Source organism: Drosophila serrata, unplaced genomic scaffold (genome assembly GCF_035046125.1).
Source record: "Drosophila serrata isolate PLE 108 unplaced genomic scaffold, ASM3504612v1 contig_184, whole genome shotgun sequence".
In the NCBI taxonomy this organism is placed as follows: Eukaryota; Metazoa; Arthropoda; class Insecta; order Diptera; family Drosophilidae; genus Drosophila; species Drosophila serrata.
Window position 1 is genome coordinate 478,458 of NW_028257082.1, and position 20,468 is coordinate 498,925.

The 20,468-nt window shown below is 39.8% G+C and overlaps 2 protein-coding genes and 1 long non-coding RNA gene across 40 annotated transcripts in view; 1 reads left to right on the forward strand and 2 right to left on the reverse strand.

Moving 5' to 3' along the window:
• Positions 1-20,468, reverse strand: part of KCNQ (KCNQ potassium channel) — a 46,894-nt gene that overhangs the window by 3,552 nt on the left and 22,874 nt on the right. For 2 of the 38 annotated variants that reach the window (XM_086827674.1, XM_086827672.1), the window contains exons 1-10: positions 7,931-8,148; positions 7,364-7,549; positions 6,874-7,091; positions 6,641-6,816; positions 5,878-6,003; positions 5,696-5,806; positions 5,271-5,458; positions 4,652-4,696; positions 2,807-2,988; positions 376-837 (exon numbers count right to left, since the gene is read on the reverse strand). In XM_086827674.1, the coding sequence (XP_086683800.1) occupies positions 376-837; positions 2,807-2,988; positions 4,652-4,696; positions 5,271-5,458; positions 5,696-5,806; positions 5,878-6,003; positions 6,641-6,816; positions 6,874-7,091; positions 7,364-7,549; positions 7,931-8,064 (1,828 nt within the window). In that variant the 5' untranslated portion in view covers positions 8,065-8,148. Of the gene's footprint in view, positions 1-375; positions 838-1,099; positions 1,193-2,806; positions 3,004-4,177; positions 4,697-5,270; positions 5,459-5,695; positions 5,807-5,877; positions 6,004-6,640; positions 6,817-6,873; positions 7,092-7,363; positions 7,550-7,646; positions 7,797-7,930; positions 9,206-20,468 lie in introns of those variants that run through there. The other 36 variants (XM_086827673.1, XM_086827671.1, XM_086827683.1 and 33 more) reach the window with 30 other exon arrangements.
• LOC147644329 (uncharacterized) lies at positions 5,096-6,059 on the forward strand. The gene is made up of 2 exons (XR_015270511.1): positions 5,096-5,801; positions 5,864-6,059. It is a non-coding gene; the product is annotated as an uncharacterized LOC147644329 (long non-coding RNA).
• mlt (tubulin folding cofactor E like protein mlt) lies at positions 10,112-12,938 on the reverse strand. The gene has a single exon (XM_020945478.2). The coding sequence runs from the start codon at positions 11,816-11,818 to the stop codon at positions 10,433-10,435; it is 1,386 nt and encodes a 461-aa protein (XP_020801137.1). The 5' UTR covers positions 11,819-12,938; the 3' UTR covers positions 10,112-10,432.

Below are 20,468 nucleotides of genomic sequence, written 5' to 3' on the forward strand. Positions count from 1 at the left end.
TAGATAAAGATATATAGAAAGAGATAGAGAGAGCCTTAGTTGGTTAGTTGGGTAAATGCGAGGCCGAAGGATCATAATCGTTATCCTTCAGCCTGGAGATACTGAAGCAAGCGTTGTGGCGTGAGGTGTCGCTGTGTGATGGATGGATGGATGGTTGGGATCCGGATGTGGATGTGGATGTGGATGTGGATATGGATAGTCATCAGGTGGAGATTCAAGTGGCACCGATTACCTACTACGACTACAAAACAAGCTTCTGCCGGGAAGGGGGACACTCTACTACTTATTGGGAGGGGAATCGTAAAGGACTTCATGCAATCCTAGCACAGGCAGAGGACTGGACGCTACTCCTGGCGATACTCTCCACACACGCACTTGCCGCTTCGGTGGGCTGTGAGAATCCAGTTTCCAGGAAGTGTGTGGCCGCGGCAAAGAAGCGACCCGTTCGTCCATGACCTGGACTGCTGCCAGGACTCGCCTTGGTTACGGGCAGCGGCAGAGTGTTGCTCCGTTGGCACATATCCTGTTGACCTCGGGCCGCATCCTCCAAGTCCTGATCGTTGGCCGGTGCCACTCGTGGCGAGCGCAGGGAAAACGTAGAGCCCAAGAAGTTGCCGGCAAGGAAACCATAGAGCACCACCGGTATGGTCAGGTGCCGATTCTCACGCTTGGCCTGCTCCTCGACTCCGGCTCCTTGATGCCCGGAACCAGCCGGATCCTCGTCCACCTCGATGACACAGTCCGTTGAGGGCTGATCCTCTGGAAACTGGGCCAAGGAGCCGGCACTGGCGCTGAGCTGGCTGCTGTTGTTACCCAACATCGATGGCTGCTGGCTGGCTGAGTGTGTTAAGTCAAGACAAGTGTCTGGATTATAGGAGGAAGAGGAGCCCGGGGCGGGATGTCGAGGGGGAGTCGTGTTAGGCAACCAACCAACAAACAACATCAATTCAAAGTTCAATCAATCTTATCTCTGGGATGCATTGGATTCACAACATTGACACAACCACAACACTCAAATACAATATAGTGTGAGATATAGTAAATCTGATATTGGATATTCGTATTGTAGGACCTGGGGGAGAGGACCTTGTAGACTTACCGTCTGAATTTTTTATATTTTTTAAGCAAGTGGTTTCAGCGACTGAATCTTCGCTGAAACTTGGATTCATGGATTTGCCGTTTTGTACTACCTCTGCAAAATTTTCAAATCGAAAACAATTAAACTCGAAAATTAAACTCCACCCTTAGGAGCTGCGTTTTGGTAACTGTAACTGAAATCGGATTGGTTGCCAATATGTGTATAGGTTGATATATATATATATATATATATATATCTATGATTCGAGAGACACGGTACATGGTACACTCTATACTCTATGGGTCGTACAATATTGGAACATTCAACACGGTTGCGAAAATAAATATGGGAAAAATAAAACCAAGATTATGCACCACAAGTGAGAAATCAAAACATCCAACTTCTAAGTACAACAACAAAAATCTTTTCTTGTTTTTTTGTTAAATTGTTATTTAAACTTTGCTTTAGTTAATGCATTGTTTGTTGGTAAATTCAAGTAAGCTTTTGAGCTTTATTCGCAGGTTTTCGATGAGGTTTATGTTAGGGTGTTAGAAGTAATGAGAATATTATAATCCTTAATCGGGAATTTGAATTATTATTTTTAATTAATAGTTATTTAGTTTATTTCAATTGTTAACCTGTTACTTGTAATATTTATTAGAAAAGTTTATAACTATGGATCTTAATTTCCTTGAAGTTTCGGTAGTTTTTGACAATGAATTTTATGTCTCAAACTACTCAATCTGTAATTAATTAATGCGTAAAGTCCCATGAATGCAATAATATGTCAATTCAAATGCCATATTTATAGTCTTCCAAAAACAATTATAGAGTCGCAATGTTTCAATTAATATCACATCAATGCTGACTAGAATTGTTTATTGTTTGATTAATGGCTAGTTTAATGACAATTTGTTTAAGTGAAATTTATTACAGAACGTTGCATGCATAACAAAATAAAAGCGAAAGAAAGCAAATATATATTTCCTCAAAATAAATTATAGTAAATATCTTTCAATTTAATTTAATTTAGTTTTAATTTTGCTTTTCATCTCTTGTGTGGGGGAGAGTGTGATTTGTCTTGTTTGAGGGGAAAATTGGGAAAACTGCGTAAATAGCAAAAGAAATCCTGATTTTTCTGTTATTATTTGCTCAGCAATAATAAAGTTGGAAAGAACAACATGCTGGGGTCATACAGTGCGTTTCGTTACAGTAGGTCAGAGTTTAAATGGGGGTTTCCTTAAATTAATGATGATGCTTAACTTTTAAAACTATAATTTGTCATCGGAATTATTTAAATAACTTGAGCATTAAAGGGTACATACCCTTTTTTAAAAAGTAAACATTTTTTTAAATTAAATAAAGGGAGAATTCTGTGATATTTTATAACTAGTAAGAACATACTTTGGCAATTGATAAAAGTATTTAAATATTTTTAAATTCATAATCAACTTTTTAATGAAGTAGGGAGCTTCTTCCTTTTTTTTTATAGATTTCAAATCTCTTTCTGAAACCATTTCAAAACTCTGTTTACAATCACGAAACGCACTTTGATATCCTCTTAAGATCTGTAAGAGTTCAGTGTTTTCGTGTGTGTGTGTGTGCGTGTGTGTGTGCGTGTGCGTGTGTGTGGATTGTGTGCAAACAGAAATTCGCAATGGAATGGAAATGGGGAAACATAAACGGAAATAGGAAAGGAGTCACCCAGGATGGCCCCAGGAAACTTACCCAGATTCTCCACGGACGCATTGATGTCCCGTATGGTGCGGGTATATCTCGTGGATGCCCTCGAGGAGCCCGGCGGCTTGGATATACCGCTGCCATCGCCTCCACCCGGAGTCTGGATCGTCTGGCTCTTGTGCCGCCGGATGGTGGGCAGCCGGGCCACGAAGGATGTGTTGTGCTTGAAGCTGGACGACGCCCGTCTGGTGGATAAGAAACGCTGTGTTAGCCCTCGGTTATTTGCACATTTCAAATAGTTGGATTTTCAAACGGGGAGGGGAGTAAAGATAGAAGAGGTTATCTGGCAAAAGTAGGTAACAAGATACGACTGTGTTTTTTTTTCACAGTTAAAGTGTGCGTGTAGCGGTGTGTGTATTTTGTGTCATTGCGCATACATACATACATACAGGGGTGAGGAGTAAAAAACATTTATAAAAATTGGTGCTGAGGCAGAAAACAAAATTATTTTGGATTATTTCCAAACATTTAAACGTTATAAATGAAGTGTTTTGCAAAGTCGATCCCATGCCGACTGCTCCGACACTCAAAGAAGAGCTTAAAATTGATTTATCTCATATTACTTTTGGGGTGTATAATTAGTACTATCTTAAATCATTATTTGCTTGTGATTACTATCTATAATTCACATGCCCTAGACTTTATCTGTGCCACTTTAGTATCTAGAGAGCTTCTCATAAACCCATTGACCTTAAAAGGCTTAGTTGTCATTCTTTTCGAAATAAAATATTGTTACTGATAAACTAATTTGACGTTAGTAAGCTAGAATTATTAAAAATAACTAACATATGTTTAAAATAATACAAAATATTTTAGATATTATAAATAGATACCAATTATTCTAGCACTTATTTCAATAGTAAAAGAAGAAGTTCCTTTTGAAGCATACTTTTAGGCGATTTTTTAAAGGATCTTAAATTTGGTCCTTTAAAGATTCATGTTTTCTAGAGGTTATAAAGTGATTTCTGTATCCCCTCCGATTATTCAGAAAATAACCTAGACTTTTACAAAAACACCCACAAACATACAGATATTGCATCATTACAAAAATTCTTTCAGGCATTCGGACAATTAAACTCTATAATTATAAGTTCTGATCAATAAAAAATCGGCTAATCCATTTTGAGCATCGGTATTTCAAAGAACTAGGCGACGAGGTGCTGGGGGAGGGACAATTATCATATAAGGCCGGGCGTAAAAAGGGGGTGAGTGGGTGGTGGGAAATACAAGGTGTCTTCGTTTGGCTTGGATTAACGGGGTAAAGGGAGCGAGATAGAAACAGAGAGATAAACAGAGAGAGAGAGAGGTAGAGAATCGAATAAAAAGCTTTAGAGACTCATTTGGCTTCATTGAACTCACGTGTTAATTATAGATTACACACACATTTATATGCATTTTTTATGAAGTTGGGTTTTTTGGATGGGCGCGCGGGCAGCAGAACACACAAAATGAGAATCAATTCGTATTTCATATTGATTAGAATCGTATGTACTTCGGTCATTGAGGAGAATTTCACAAAAAAAAAATAAAATTTTGCAAAGAATTCTTTCGAATGCGGCGGAAGACAGAGATGGATAGATCGAGGCGACAGCGAGAGAGAGACAGAGCGAAAGATATAGATCGAGAGACTGAGGTGCTGATGGTAAAAAAGCTGCGAATTAACATTTTATTTCGATTTAAATGTGGGCGTCATATGTCTACGGATGTGGGTGCTTTTAGGGGGCTGAGAGGAGCACCCCCCGTATTTTATAGAATATGATTGGCAAATTGCTTTGAGTCTTGCTTGGCTTGATTTGAATTGCTTTTTGTTATGGTTGGTTATTCAAGGTTTACCTATATTCAGTTATGTTTTTTAATAATCGCTCCCAGTTTTCAGAACTGAAAATGTTTACAAAAATTATATTATCTATGGGAAAAAGTAAATGATATAGAACTTAAGTGGTTAATCGGGGTGGTAAAAAGAGAGACAGATAGAGAGAGAGATAGAGTCGGGGGGGTGGATTTGATTTGATTTGATTTGATCGATTTGATTTGATTTGATTGATCGGGCTACACTCTATGTAGATATATGCTATAGTATATCTCTAGTTCTACCTACGCTGAGTGTATTAGGTTGATCAGTAGTAGTGTTCTTGTTCTGTACATAGTAAATATATATTTCAGAGTTTTCAACATTTTTTTGAGCCATGAGCTGATTTTACCAAACAGCGCCGTTCTATGCGCTTCTCAAAATTTCAAGTGGTCAGCTCATGAACACACTAAGTTTTCAGCTTTTTTTTTGTGTGTGTGTGTGTGTGTGCGAGTGTTTTGTGACTGTGTAAGTGTATATCGTTTCTGTACAATAGTTGGTGGCACTTCTGTTCTGCAAAACACATCCCCAAAGAGACTTAAGTATCATACAGATGGCCCGCCCACAAAATGGATCAATGGAGCCGTCGAGGCTAATACTTACGAAGCCGGCGGACTGGGCAGTGCCACCTGGTGGATCTTCCATGTGGCCACCGACACGGAATGCTCGTCAGCCGCATAGCATCGCCACACGGCCTGGATGAGAGTGGCCGCCGGCTGGCGGCGCCGGATCATGTGCTTCTGGCGCTGCTGCTGTTGGACCTTCAGAGCAAAACCACTGCCCAGGATGCCCTGGAAAAATATAGAAAAATATATAATAAATTCTTAATGATATTTGAAAGTTTAACCAACAAAAAAGGTGATATAGTTGCTATTTTTTAACAAGAAGGAAGAAAGAAGCCTTAGGAGAAAGAAGCCTTACTTTAATTGGACTTCATCTTTACCATAAAATACATTGGCTTAAAAATATATTTTTCATAGAATTTTATTTCCTATTGTTATATTTTTTTATTTTTTTTGTTTACTTACCGCTGGCAGTGCAAAGAAGGAGATACCCAAAAGAGCACAACAAGAGGCAATTAGCTTGCCCTGCCAGGTGATCGGAACCATGTCTCCATACCCAACGGTGCAAAGGGTAATCTACAGTCAGAAAGAGTTCAATGTTTGTTTCATTTATTAATTTATTATTTAATAAAGTATTTACGACTTACCACACCCCACCAAAGGGCCTGGGCGAAATTGCTAAACTTGTCATTGACGTCCTTCTCCCACATGTAGACTAGGAATGATGCAAAGATTAGACCTAAGAATCCTATGTACATGGTTGTGATCAGCTCCTAAAAAAAGTAAAAAAAAAGGATGTTTATATAGGAACTATAATTTATATACTATATAATTATAAAATAGTTTATTATTTAATGATATTTTGTATTGTTTTATTTTGTCGGCTTTACAGTCTCTTATTTTTACTATAAAAGCCTCATTGCCTATGTACATGGTTGTGATCAGCTCCTAAAAAAAGTAAATAAAATAGGATGTTTGTAAAGGAAATATAGTTTATATACTATATAATTATTAAAGGGTTTATTATTTAATGATATTGTGTGTTGTTTTATTTTAAAAGTCCCATTTATCACCTCTTTGATATAATATAAAATGTTTATTAACAATAACTCAATGTTAATTGGTAAGATAATTAATAAATAAAGATAATAATAAGAAAAAAATTTGATATTTGACACTCCCTAACCAATAAATAAACCAATGTTTCTCCCAATGTTAAAAATTTAAATTTGGAATTGAATTTAAACGAAATTGGTTCTTAAAGAAGTTTTTAAGACCGGAGTCTCCAGAATTCCTTTAATTGTATGCTCATTTCTAATATATTTATTAACTTTTGATAGTAAATTATTCAGAAAATACTTTTCTTAACCCTCTTTAAATTAAATAAATTAAAAAGATTTATGAACTCACCTGTCTGTGTGCGTATACAACCGAGCCGAGCAGCTTCCAGGTGCCGCCCCGTCGATCCATGCGCACCATCCGAAGGATCTGAAAGAACCGGAGGCCACGCAGGGCACTCGTGGCGAACACCTGGCCGGAGGTGCCCATGCCTAATACTACAATTGAGGCTAAAATGGTGATAATATCTGAAAAAGCCAATGCTAATTAGCATTATCCTCGATTTATCCTTCTGATACATTTACCTATAATACAGAATGGTCGCTTCACGAACTTCAGCCGCCCCAGGCAGCCTTGGTAACGCGATCGGCAGCCCGATGACCACAGACGAGCTCCGAACTCCATGGTGAACCAGATGACCACCAGGATCTCCATGCGGAACAGGATATACACTGCGTCGTCCTCGTACTCCTTGATGGTGGAAAACACGCTCAGGGCCAGGCATGTGAACACCATCAGGAATCTGTTACAAATTACTCATATATATTTAGAAAATGTGTAAATAATAGTTTTAAAATAATTTTTAACAGATCTCTGAATACTAGAAAATTTCTATAAATTACTTTTGGTAGGTAATTAAGTTCGGGTTAATATTGCTTTATAAGAGAATATGTTTTGAAATTTATTTTTGCTTGTAAAATTAAGATAGAAAGCTTGTCCTTGGTTTTTAGAAATTTGTTACTTTAGAATATCTTTGAGTTTTAAATTGGAAGCCTAAAATTGGATAATACTTACACCATCACATGGTAGAAGATGGCATGCAGGCCGCGCGGCCTCTCCAAGAAGTTGTAGAGGCGACTCTGGAGGCGCCGATAGCGAACATCGCGGCGGGTGCCGCGATTGTAGTTCAGCGGCTTCCCTAGGAGTGACATTCGCGGTTGCAGGATACGTTCCGAGTTCAGCCTGCCCGGTCTACATTTCCTGCAATTCACATATACAGAGAGGGTGAAAGTTACATTAGTTTCTAATCCTCTGCTAAGCACGAGTCAAGTACGAGTTGAGTAAGAAGTATTGGTACCCCTTGTACCCCCTGATATCGTAGAAGGCATATATATCATTGTCCGGATCCATTCTGATCTCATTCCAGACCGGCAAACTCGCGGAAAAATCTCGGTTAAAATGTAAATGACACTTGGGGACACGTCTGGTTCGAACGGCGCTTGAACCGCAACTCGATCGACGCCTGAGCGTTGGCCGGTTAAAAAACCTTCCCTAACAACTCGACTTTCAAAAAACCCCATGTGTAAATTTTATTAATTATCTACATAAACAGTTTTTTTTTCCTCTTTTCGTTCCACACACCTTGCATTTTTACGACAAGCCATCGTTGCCCGACGTCTACGTAGACCTCTATTTGATTTTATTTTGATACCGCCCCGAAATATGTTTGTGTGGGTCCAAAGCGGGAGTATACATATATTGCACCTCGTCATCATCAACAACACAAAAGTGTCATAAAAATTGGCGTATTTTAGCGACGTTTTCGTTTTGGTTCTCCACCGCCACTGTGGGCGGGTCAGGCTCTTTAGTCACGATCTCCCCGACTTTGTCTTTGCCCAACGTGTCGTATACGGATCGTACGTCATTAACATTAGCCCCCTTTTTGGCCACTTGCCGTACCCCACAAAATGGCCAGAAAAATGGGGCTAGTGAGGGTGTGCTGGAAAATTACCAATCGCTGAACGATGATGGGAGCAGGGTTCTACACACTTCAGTTTACAAATTGCTAAATTACATTTGGCATGCCTTGAAAAACAAACGTTTCTCAGTGACATATCTCTCAGGCAGGCAAGTTAGCTTTGAGAAGAAGGTAAAGTAAGAGATACTTTTCCGTAAATTATTTATTTATTTTTTTTATTTACCAAATAAAGTTGTATTTTCTTCATTATCTAAATTATTTATTTAAATTTTATTTGATTATACAAATACTATTTCTTAGGAGCCAATGAACTCAATGAAGTTATATACATACGTGTGTACTTTAGAAATCCATAAAGTTCTTAAATAAGATTTTTTGTATGCACTGAAATCTTTGTTTTTTTTTATTCTTTAGCATCATTTTAGACACTTTTTTAAGAGTTTTATGAACCCTTCCTATTTCTGTTACTCATTCTTAGTGTATAATATGATTGAGTTAAGCAGCTCTTATAATAAATATTTTGTAAACATTAGTATAAGTAGCTTTAGGTAGTGATTAGATAGTAATTTATTTTCGAAATTGCTCATAGTGTTTTTTTTTTAATATATACTTTTTCAGACGTAATTATAATATTAGTCAGTGAAGGAGTCATTTCCGACCATATAAATCATATATATTCTTGATCAGCATCAACAGGCGAATCTTCCTAGCTATGTCGGGAGAAAATAAAAAAATTTTTAAATTTTTTCAAAATTTCATAATGGGTTACATTATTAAAATTGTCAAAAATTGACAAAAATTTTAAATTAAAAAATATTAAAATCAGAATGCAGATTTATTAACCATCTAAAAACTAGCACAGAAAAGCTTTCCGAGTTCAAATAAAGTTAATTTTGACGCAGTTATGGTTTTTTTAAACTTTGATATGTCCTCAAAAATATCAAATAATAATTTGTAATTTTTTCCAGCATATTTTTAAGTCCTTAGATATTTTTATTTTGATTCTCAAAGCGATTTCAGTTAAAAGACATTAATAAATGTATATTTTGATGTGGTTTCTAAATAATTAGTATGCAAATACAAATCCAGTTTAATCACATTTTTTTTGTGGATTAAAAACTGGGACCCGATAATGTATTTACTTATTTTTGTTGCAAATTTGAATGAATTTTGTTGTAAATTTTAATGTATTTTAAAAACAAGACTTCTTTATTAATTATTTATTAAAGCATTTTAATGATTATTGCGAAGAGCTTAATAAAACAAAGAAATTGCAAATAAGAAATGAGTTGTATGGAATCATCTCTGATTTATTTAACAAAATTGAAACCAATTAGATTTGAATCAGTTAAAATAACATCATCATAGATGAGAGTCATTGGCAATTATCATGATTTCACTGGCTACGCTCCACAGAGAACTACAAAGATATATATTTTTCTATATGCTAAATGGACAAACAGCCATCATAAGCACTTATTACTCTGCTAATTTTATGTGGGAAGTGGGAGAGCCAGTTCTCAGATTATATGTGTTTTTTTTTTGCTCCCAACAAACGAACAACTTTTCAAAGCTTTTCAGGCAGAGTAATTGAAGTGTCGAAGTCGGTTATCGACACAGACATCGATATAGTCGCCAGACCGCCAGTCAGCCAGTTCTCTTGGAAAGCTTTCCATGGATCCAGAGAGCACCTCCGCTTGTGTTGGTTTTGTTTTGGTTTCACCAGCGCGGGATCATGAGTCATTCCAATATCTTATCTTCCAGCCTTTCCCCCCCGCCTGGGATCCAGACCCCACTGAAAAGTGCTGCCCATCAGGTGCCATTAAATCACTTTACGAGATTGGTAAATTTTAAAATTTCCTTTTAATGCTTCCTCGCTGGTTGCTTTGTGAGTGTTTTTCTTTGAGTAAGTGTATATGTGGCTTAGGTTAGGCAGTAATTAAAATATATGTACGATGTGGGTGCGCAATGCTCGCTTGGCCGTCTCAGAACGTATTTACACAGTATTAGGTCGCAGGGCAAAACGGAAACGCATTAACAGTAGAAATAAAAATACGTTAAGTATAAATGTTTCGTGTACAAGATCACAAGTTGTAGCACCGCCCAAAGCGGGATGTAGGTTTCCCCCCACAATTCATAAGATCTTGGGGTGTTCCGCTCCCCGTTCACTTCTTGGCATCGATGATGATCTCGTCGCCCGACTGCAGATTGTAGCTGTAGAGCTGCTTGTTGGGGTATCGCATCTCCTCGGGGCCGAACTCCTTGTAGTCCTGGTCCAGGTAGAAGAGGCGCATCTTGTTGGGCGCCAGACCCACCAGCTTCTCCAGCTTGGCCTTCAGGTCGTTGACGGTCAGGTAGATGTCCACAAAGCGGCTCTCGCTCACATCGTTGTACGTGAAGACGACCTTGACCCGCTTGTCCGGCTTCAGGCTGACATTCACCAGGGGATCCAGCTTGCCATGGACCTGCAGCAGTTCCTCGTAGCGTCCGGGTCGCTCCTCATCGGGCTTGTCCATATAATACCGCACAAAGGCCCGCTCGGCATCTATCCGCTCGTCGGTGCTGATCTTGCCGCCGCCATTAAGCATCTCCACATTGGGCAACCGGGCGATGAGGAGCTGCCTCCGCTCGTGTTCCGTGCACTCCAGACTCTCCCAGAGGGGCCAGTGCTTCACACGGAGATTGCGCAGTTGCCCGAACTTGGCCAACTGGTCGATGGCACTCCAGCTGTTGAGCTGCGCCGAACTGAGGTTGAGCAGCCTCAGGCTGGGGAAGTATATGTGGGTATCCTCCTTGCACTCCTCGGCCTGCAGGGATCGGATGGGACAGTCGGCCAGGACCAGGGCTTCCAGGTTGGGAAACAATCGGCCCAGGCGACAGATCTCCTGCCAATGCTCGACGGGATTACCCGTGAAATGCAGTGTCTTGAGGGCTGGATGGGCTTTGGTGATTCTCCGTTCCGTTTCCTCTGGCGTTTCCGTTGCCTGCAGTCGCTGCTCCGCCTCCTCGGCATCGATCAGCACCTGCTTGTAGTTGTTCAGGCTGAGATGCAGTTCCTGGAGCACCGGCAGGTTCTGGAGCAGCGCATCCACGCATGCCCAGTCCAGGTATGTGCCATTCAGCACCAGACTCTTCAGGTTCACCGTGGGAGCGGTGGAGGGCAAGGCACTGATGGGGCTGGCCAGCTGGTTCTTGCTCAGATTGAGGAACTCGATGCGCGGCATGTGCTCCAGTATGCTGAACACCTCCGCCCAGTCGCTGAGCTTGTTCTGGGCGAGATCCAGTTCCCTCACCCGCTGGCACTTATCCCGGATGCTCTCGAAGTCGCCAGCCGAGTCGATGTCGCAGTCGTTGAGCACCAGCAGAGCCGGGACACTGGTGAGGGGCGAGAGGCGGGGTATGAAGATGGAGAACTCCATGCGGCCGCCGCACTTGGTCACCGTAAAGTCATTGGGCAGATCGCTCCGCTTGTGCAGTTCCGGCTGGTGGGCATTCTCGAACTCACATTCGGCGAAGTACTTGCGCTCCAGCGCCTCCAAAAGGGAAGGCATGATCCTGGTCCGGGTCCTGGTCTCGTTATGGTTCCACTTTTCTCCGTTTCCTGCTCCCAAAGGTGGCAATTTAGTCCGGGGTTCTATTGATTTTCCCCACTCTCTCAGGCATAGACTTTTCTAGTTTCGTGTTCTGTGATGCAATTTCTTTTTTTTTTGTTTTTTCAGTTTTGCGCAGTTGCAGTCTTCATTGATTTTTAAACAAATTATTGCGCACGTTTCGAGTTCGTTGTTTTTGCTGTTGATGTTGTTAATATTGCGCACTAATTCAATTCGTTTTTTACGTGCTCCGATGTTCACAAAAAAAGAGTCGTAACAAAGAAACCAAAGTGCGTCCGCTGGTCTCGGCTTATTCTGCGTCTCTCTCCTGAGCCAGCTTAGATGCGTTTTCCCTTTGTTTGTTGATTGGTTGATTTGTTGTTGTTGTTGTTTCTGCTGCTTAACCTTTGTCGCAGTGGCTGCTTTTCCACTTTTCCACTTTTCCTCTTTTCCACGCTTCCACATAAAACGCTCTCCGTCCGCTCGCAGTGCCACCAAACGCTCAACTAACCACCGAGAACGCGCGAACTCCGCATCGGTCGGTCGGTGGCATGGAATGGAATGGTATTATAGCGACTATATAGACTCTATATGTCTTACATGAGACCGAAGCGCACTGTATGGGTGAGTGAGTCGTGCTCGGACTGGGGGACTCTCGGATTCGTATTCCGACTCGGATTCTGGCCTGTTTAGTGCTTTTTCTGTGTAGGTCGCTCGACATGCGCACAGGAGCGGTTCGCGTCACTGGCCGGGTGGCGGCGGGCTACCAGCGAATTTTAAAGCACTGAGGACGATGAGAATGTCCTCTATAAAGGTACAATTTTATGCCCATAGGTTCTTGCCCTAAGACAGAACTTATCGTTCAATTTTGATAAAGGCCCAGAGAGTAGTGAAAATATCCGAAAATTGTCACAAGAACACAATTCTCAAAGCCTCTTATCTATTGGGTAGATATTTCTTTTACAACTAAGTAAATAACTAAGAGGATAATGGTTCAGTTAATTTTTTGTTCAGCTTAAAGAACAACATACTATAAATTCAATTATATTTGAAAACTTTTATTAAAAGACTTTGTATTATTTGGCCCGATTTCGGGCGCTCTGCCCGCCCCCCATGTAAAAGATTTGACAACGACCTTGCGGCCGAAAATAAATACACTTTTCAATTACGAAATTTAGTTTAAACTAAGACGGCAGAACAAATTATTTCTTTGGTTGCTCTCGCTTTTTCTTCTGCGTTTCTGGCACAGGTCAGAAATAGAATATAAAATGCAGAGCAGGGCAACAGATTATTGAAAATAAACACACATTTACAATGACCTTGTCGTGTGCACTTGACAGGGCCCTAGAAAACATATATAGAATATGGAACAAGAATTTCTGACAACTGTCAAATTGGGCGCCCACCTTCCCGCGGAAGGTGAGTGCGCCTCTGGCGGGCCGTGAGGAAAACCAGTTATAAAGTCAATGGTCATGCCACAGTAGGCACTCATTACGAGTGACAGGTCGCCAGTTTTGATAGTGACTGACAAGTGCACAATTGGCAAATGCAACTTTGCGGGGCAAATAAATAAATTAGGTAAGTGCGAATAAATAAATGTAAATTTACAGTGACCTTGTTGCACATAGAGTGCCGTTACATGAGCGTTTCGTGTCAGTCGAAGGGGTTTCCACTTTGCCTTTCAGCTTGAAAGGTGCGCAATAGATTACCCAGAGAGCAGATAGCAGAGAGAGCTGTAAGAGAGAGCGAGCGCCAATTTACAAAGCTCCTGCACACACAGCTGTGCTTTGTTGTCTCCCGATTGCCAACCTCCATATCCCCCCGACTCGTTGTAATAACAAACAGCGGAAGGCGTACTCATATGTTTGTTTGCATTACGGTGCTTTTCCTTACAACAACAAAAATTACGCAGCAATTGTGCTGTAGGAAAGCTTTGGGGGCCACCAGCTGATTGTGTTTGGGCAGGAAAGCTCTGTCCATTCCCCCACAATTTGCATTGGCCCCCCAAAAAGCTTACCAGCCATGTGCCACACACAAAAACAACAACAGCAACAGCGCACAAACAAAGCCCCAAAACAGATGGTAGCTTTGCTCCACTCATTGTCGCTCTCTTTGTGCTTTTTTTGTCGTTATGATTTCCATATCCAAGGCTGCGCTTTACAGTCAGACCTCTCTATGGGGAACATAAGAATATTTCTGGTTTTTTCCTCAATAATTATTGTATTTTCTTTTTTGTAGTTAGTAACATCATCTCCTTTTTAAATTGAAATCATAATACTTACAATTTTTTTTTGTAGATGATCACAAGCATTTAAAGGATCGAATAAGTTGAATAAAAGATTGATAATTACCATTTAAGAATTACATTTACATTTTTAAATACTTGCTTAAAGTGTATTGAAAATATTTTTTATATTTTGTTGTATCTCGCCATTTTAACTTCTCTATTCAAAGTTTTAGGTAAAGTAAAAATTATATTGTATACAGATGTATTGAACTACTTTTTGGTCTTTATTTTATACTTGTTAAGGGTTTTTTAAACACAACTTTCTTTTATAACCTAAAGTTAAATATTTATAGTTCCAGAATTGGGACTGTAACTGTTTTTATTTTGCTTGCACGCCATCGTTCCGCTCGACTGAAGTCAATTTGCGAATATTTCACTGTGCACACGGCCATAAATATGGCTGATAGATAAAAGTGTTTTGTGAACACATCACACACGGACGCATGCAAGCTAATATTTTGGATTGACAGCTTGTTGCAAATTGGTCAATGTCTGAGAAGGGTTCAATCAAGTTGCTGTTTTTTTTTTGTTCCCCATCCATTCTTTCTTTTCCTCTTTTCAGCAGGTCGTGTGTGAAAGGCATGAGAAATGGAAATGACAGGTGAAAAAGTCCCAGATATTTACAAAAATGTAAATCAAATTGGTTTTTTATTATGTTAAGGGGTCTATTTAAATTAATATTTGTACTAATAGTGATCCTTTTGGGAACTTAAAAACTCAATGCAATTAATTATTACAATTATTTACTACCCTCTATAATTTTTAACCCTTAATTCCTACAAGTGTCTTGAGCCACTAAACTTATAATTTGTCAAAGAAACATAATATTATTCAAAAGTTCCCAAGAGTATAAAGTGCTCAGCCACCCGAAAACACACTTAGGCCGCCGAAAAGCATTAAGAGCCTCTCGGTGGGAAGTGGGCAATGTCCCGCTGACCATTCCCTATACGCAACATATACTATTCACTTTATGGGACTCTTAACCCCAGAAGTCAATCACTTAAGCAGGCCTGAACCTGGACCACCACATACTCAGACTGGGACTCGTGTGTGTTTGCATCTATCAAGTCATCAATTATGTGGACGAGCCACATCGCTCATTAGCTATATGCGTTCTTCTCGTACGATATAGAACGAGTCTGTTCCCGCTGCCATTGGGTCTATATTTAACCAAAATCGTTGGGACTTTTGCCTTTGCGCTTAGACTTGTTGGCACTCAAAAATATATGCATATAATATATAATTTTCTGCTCTTTGCTGGCAGCCAGCGAAAGCAGAGCGGCAAATAAGTCATTTGTCAATAGAATTTTCATTTCACTTGACTGTCTTGGCCCTCGAAGGCTTTTCCCCCAGTGAGCGGACACGGACACGGATATGGAGACGGGTCCCTTGGGCCACAGGTCACTTGGCCTGTCAGTACATCCTTATATCATATATCATGCATCGGAGAATTTATTATTTGCTGATCTATATGCGCATTGATTTGCTTTTATTGGGGGGGGGGGGGGGCTTTTCATGAAGATGGATGCGCTCGGCGGTAATTAGGAATTTTCTGTTGCTTTTCAGCGATATAAATATTGCCTTTATGGCCACAAAAACGCTGGCTTTTGTTTACAAATTCGGAGCGATGTGTCTGTGTACAAAGGCTTTGGTATAATCCAGCCCATCGAATTTTCAAATCGATTGCGTCAATTAATGCAGAAACTAAACGAGTTGTTGCTGCTCGTAAAGTTTCTAAAAATTGTAAATTTTGCGACGTTTAACGACTTTAAAGCGAGAATGAATGGCACACACACACAAAGTCTCAGAAATGGCAGAGTAAACAACAATGACCAAAGATATGAAAATGGTTTAATATTTTCCCTCGACAGCATCTTCATTTTGTGTTTTATATACGTCCTTGTCTTTGTCTCTGGCCGAGTCTAGACAGTATTTTGAATTATTGCACGTTACCCAGTGTCAACAGCATTGCTCCGTGGCGGGTTGGAGTACATAGATGTGTCTGGTCTGTGCGGCGGCTAACCTTGCGTATGAGTAATTTCATTACGATTAGCCGCCGCCGCCGTTTGACGCCGCCTTGTGTTGCATTTAAAATGAGGTCTGCCAGACCATTGAATGTGCATGATATATGAGCAAATGAGGACACCAAAATCATTTAATGGTAAGGATAGGTTAATTTATAAACTAATTTACTAGTATGGGGATATATAATTAACTGGGATAGGTTTATATTTAAAGCATTTAATTTAATGTTACCACAAAATTGATTTAATTCAATAATTAAATAAATTTTTAAATTCCTTACACAGTTCGATATATCAAACAGAATGACATATATCGGTATGTTAATCGTATGTAATCGATATATCAAGAGGATACACGACATGAAACTTCCGTTGTAAAACAGTACCATTTTCTGTAAAATCAAATCTATAACTTAAACAAATTTTGCTTATTTAAAAAACATTTTTAAATTAAACATCTTTAAGGACGGCTCCCAGAATATGACTTTTCCTTCCAACCCGTATTGTTTACTTTTCCTTATTTATTGCTATTATTTTCACTTTAGCTGTATGTGTTTTCCTCTTTGACACATTTCTCAAATGGCAAAAACTTGGCTCGTAAATTTCTGACTGAGAAGAAGAGAAACGAATCATAATAAAAGAAAATGTTTTTCGTTCTGTAGCGATAAGGGTAAACAAATTGTTTAAATGATTGAGTGCTGTGTGTGTGTGTGTGTGTGCTGTGCCAGCGTTGACAAGTCAATATTCAATATTCGATACTGTCGATAAGCAATTTATAATTTCATTTTTTTGTTATTGTTCTTCGCCGTGACCGTTATACTATGGTTTTTTTTTCACGCTTCGACTAATTTGGCTTCGACCTCGACGGGGGGAGGGGTTGGGGCTGAGGTGTCTGTCAACTAGCGTTAATTTAATATGCGACATTTGCACTTTTCGGTCAGCCCTTCCTCCTCCACCTCGTCCACCTCCTCCCCCTGAGTTGGGGTTCATCGGTTACGCTGGTATCGCTGGCAGTGTGTCATGTTCGAGGGGGTGGGGGGGAGGGGGCAGGGGGCAGGCAATCGTTGGTTCAAAGGTGACTCTGTGGAGGTTCCAATTTGGGGTGGCTTCTCCCCGGGCAACGGTCGCGTTGTCTCTCTGTGGCGGCAGATGGCGCTGCCAGCGGAAAGTTTAATTTAAGCAATGCACTTTATGCACTTTCGTTGGTCGAGTGGGGGAGGAAAAATGTCCGGAAAATGGGTGTTATATTGCTCATGGTTTGTCATCATCATCATCATCATCACCATCATCATGATATGATGATGATGGCGGTTGGCATAGCTGAGCATCACGCATTTTTATAAAATTTACGCACTCTGAGAGCAGGACTTATTTTCAGAGAAGTGGGGTCTCTGAGGCAGAGAAAATTGTATTTTTTATGAAAATTCACTTATTAAGGGTTATAAAAAAAAATATATTTGACATGCAAATGTAAAGTTAAAGTCGTGTATATTATATGGTAAGTTTAAAATGCTTTAAGAATGTTAATAATATCCTAGATACTCATATTGTTTATGTAGAATGTTTATATTATAATGTTTTATTATGTTTACTTTGTTTAGTTGCCAATGTTTTAATTTTAATCCATAAATTTGGGAGTGTTTAAGTTTATAAATATCTTTCTTAAGCTAAAGTATCAAATAATAAGAGGAAATATTTGTGTTTTATTAAAGCAAATGTGGCTGTACTTGGTTTTCTTATTTAATCCTTAAAACTACCACTCCATATAGGCTTTGTTATTTATTTAAATATTGATGACCAAAACTTCAGTTTTGAGAAGTTAATTTAATGATTAAATACCCTTCTTTATCATAATTTCTTTTAAGTCGAACTGACTTTAATCTACTCCAAGTTGAAAAATAAACACGACCTTAGCTAAGTCCTGTTTACACATTTTGAATCTCTTGATAAATTCTGTTGTTTAACTGCCCGGAAATAAGTGTCCACTTGAAAGTTGTCCGTGAGTGATTCCCCCACGGTTTTTGGAGTATTTCCTCCTCGCACAATAATCCCATCTTTTGCTTATTGGGATTTTACTTTTGCCTTGGAGAAGGATTTTTCCCGCTTGACTGCTTTCCGACCCGTCTTATATAGTACATTCCCCCTCCCCCGAGTTTCTTGCTCTCCCCAACACCCCCTGTTATCAGCTTAAAGTAACATTTTTATGGCCATAATATTCGGCTTAGTCACTGCTACCAGTCTCGCACTCTCTCAGCCTAAGATAAGTCTTATGCTCGATGGTTGGCTGGGTTTTTCGTAAGAAGTTCTCTTAAAAGTTTGCAGATAATGTCTGGTAAAGTCTCGTATAAAATAGTCAACTTGATTAGGCTGAAAATAAGTTAACTGCAACAGACGAGGAAGGTCTTAAAGGTGGCGGTGGCAAAACCCATTTTTCTTGGCCAACTATATAGTGGCTCATTAGGGGGAATTAGTAGTCGTCGTTGTCCTTTGGCAGGCGTGGTCGGTCAAGTCAACAGCAAACGGAATTATTCATAAAGCTGTGAGGTATATGGATGCACTTGGAAAACTTATTGAGGCTTTAAAGTCAACTCTTTACGATTTAAATACATATTTCTCAGGTGTCTAAAATACCTTTATCAGTATCTTTTTATGCAGATCTTAGAGCAATAAGTTTTACTCAGCTTTAAAATATTTTAAAACCTATCTCAAAGTGTTTGTTTGTCTTGTGTGAAACTTACCACAAATTGTCCTTAATTTTTTTTCTGAGCGTTGTGGCAACAAACAGGTTGTGTGTTGGGCTCGGTGTGCAATTAATTTGCTGGCAATAATGAAATCTAGGACAAAATGCTGGCAAAAGGAAAAATCGTTGACAGTTGACTGCATGCGCCAATCAGTTTTCCCCTCTGAGTCGAACCTCTCTTCCTCCATCCGCAACTTTTCCCATTTGTGTGTGAATATGGAAAAAGTTGCCAGTGTTACTTGGAATCAAATGAAATGAAATTATTTTCCAGAGTTGTGTACATATATGTAAATATATGAGTGTGAGCTAAGACATTGCCATGGCCCACTTAGCAACCCCGGCAGATGGCTGATGCAGAGTTTCCAAGGTGTTGTTCCCAGCAAATCCAGCTCCGTCCAGGTACAGAGACAGACACACATATATCTGCATATCAATTGCCGGCAGGCGCAGACTGATGATACTTGTAGGTATAATCTATAATACCTACACCCACTCCCGGGCCGGGGCAGTGCTCCCTCTTAAGCAGTTTGCTTTGCATTTGGGCCATGTTTTTAATCAAACTAAAATGCCAGGCAACGTTTCTTGAGCATACTCAACTCCCACTCGAGGAGCAAGGAGCTTTCCCGCTTCAATGTTTTCCGATTTTCCCCAGGAATGAGCCAGCGCTTCCTCTCCAGGACTTTTATGCAAACAGCAGGCAACACTCAATCGTTCAAGGCAAGCAAATGGCGAATAGCAAATGAGACACACATTTTAATTTGTTTACTTTAAATGTTAATTTTAATTAAAATACAAGTATGCGCTTTTTGGTTTTTGTTTATATTTTGTGATCTTGGATAAAAGGACAAGCTACTTACATTTGTAAGCCTTTGCAATACAATTTCTTTAACAAGATTTCTGCTTAGGTGGCCAAAGAATTATTAAGGAAGTCTCGAAATTATTTGAGAGCCTAAACATAAACCAAACTTTTAAATATTGACTCATAAAAGGACTTGCAGGTTAGGGAATCAGTCTTCCAAAGAGGGAATTTCATTCAAAGTGACTCTAATGGAAAGCCAGTCACTTAGTCCGTCAATCTAGATCAGTTGCATCTGCCAAAAGTGTATGTGATTAGAAGGCCGATTTAACTGGGCCATAACACAGACGCTGATTACACCCAATGCCATTAACCCATTAGCTATTCACCTGAAGCCGGAATAGACCCCCCGCGCCATGAGCTGCATTTTAGAGCGTTGCTTTTTGGCCCAGTTCGATGGCGTGTGACACTGATTAGACCACCAATGGCTGATGATGATGATGACGGAGGATTATAACCATATATAGACTTTGTCGCTTGGCGTGCCAAAAAGTTATCAATGAATCACTTTAAGTGCTCTAATTTCCCCCGACTACTGTGACTGCCCTCCTTTTTGCATGGCATTTGCATATTGTAGCTCAAAATTTATTCCCGGTGTTTGTTGATTTAAATTGTTAAGATCTTAATGCCATTGTACGTACTTGTTGATGCCTTTCATCAATCAAATGTCCGCCGCTCTCTTGCTCCTCCAAACAATTGCGAAT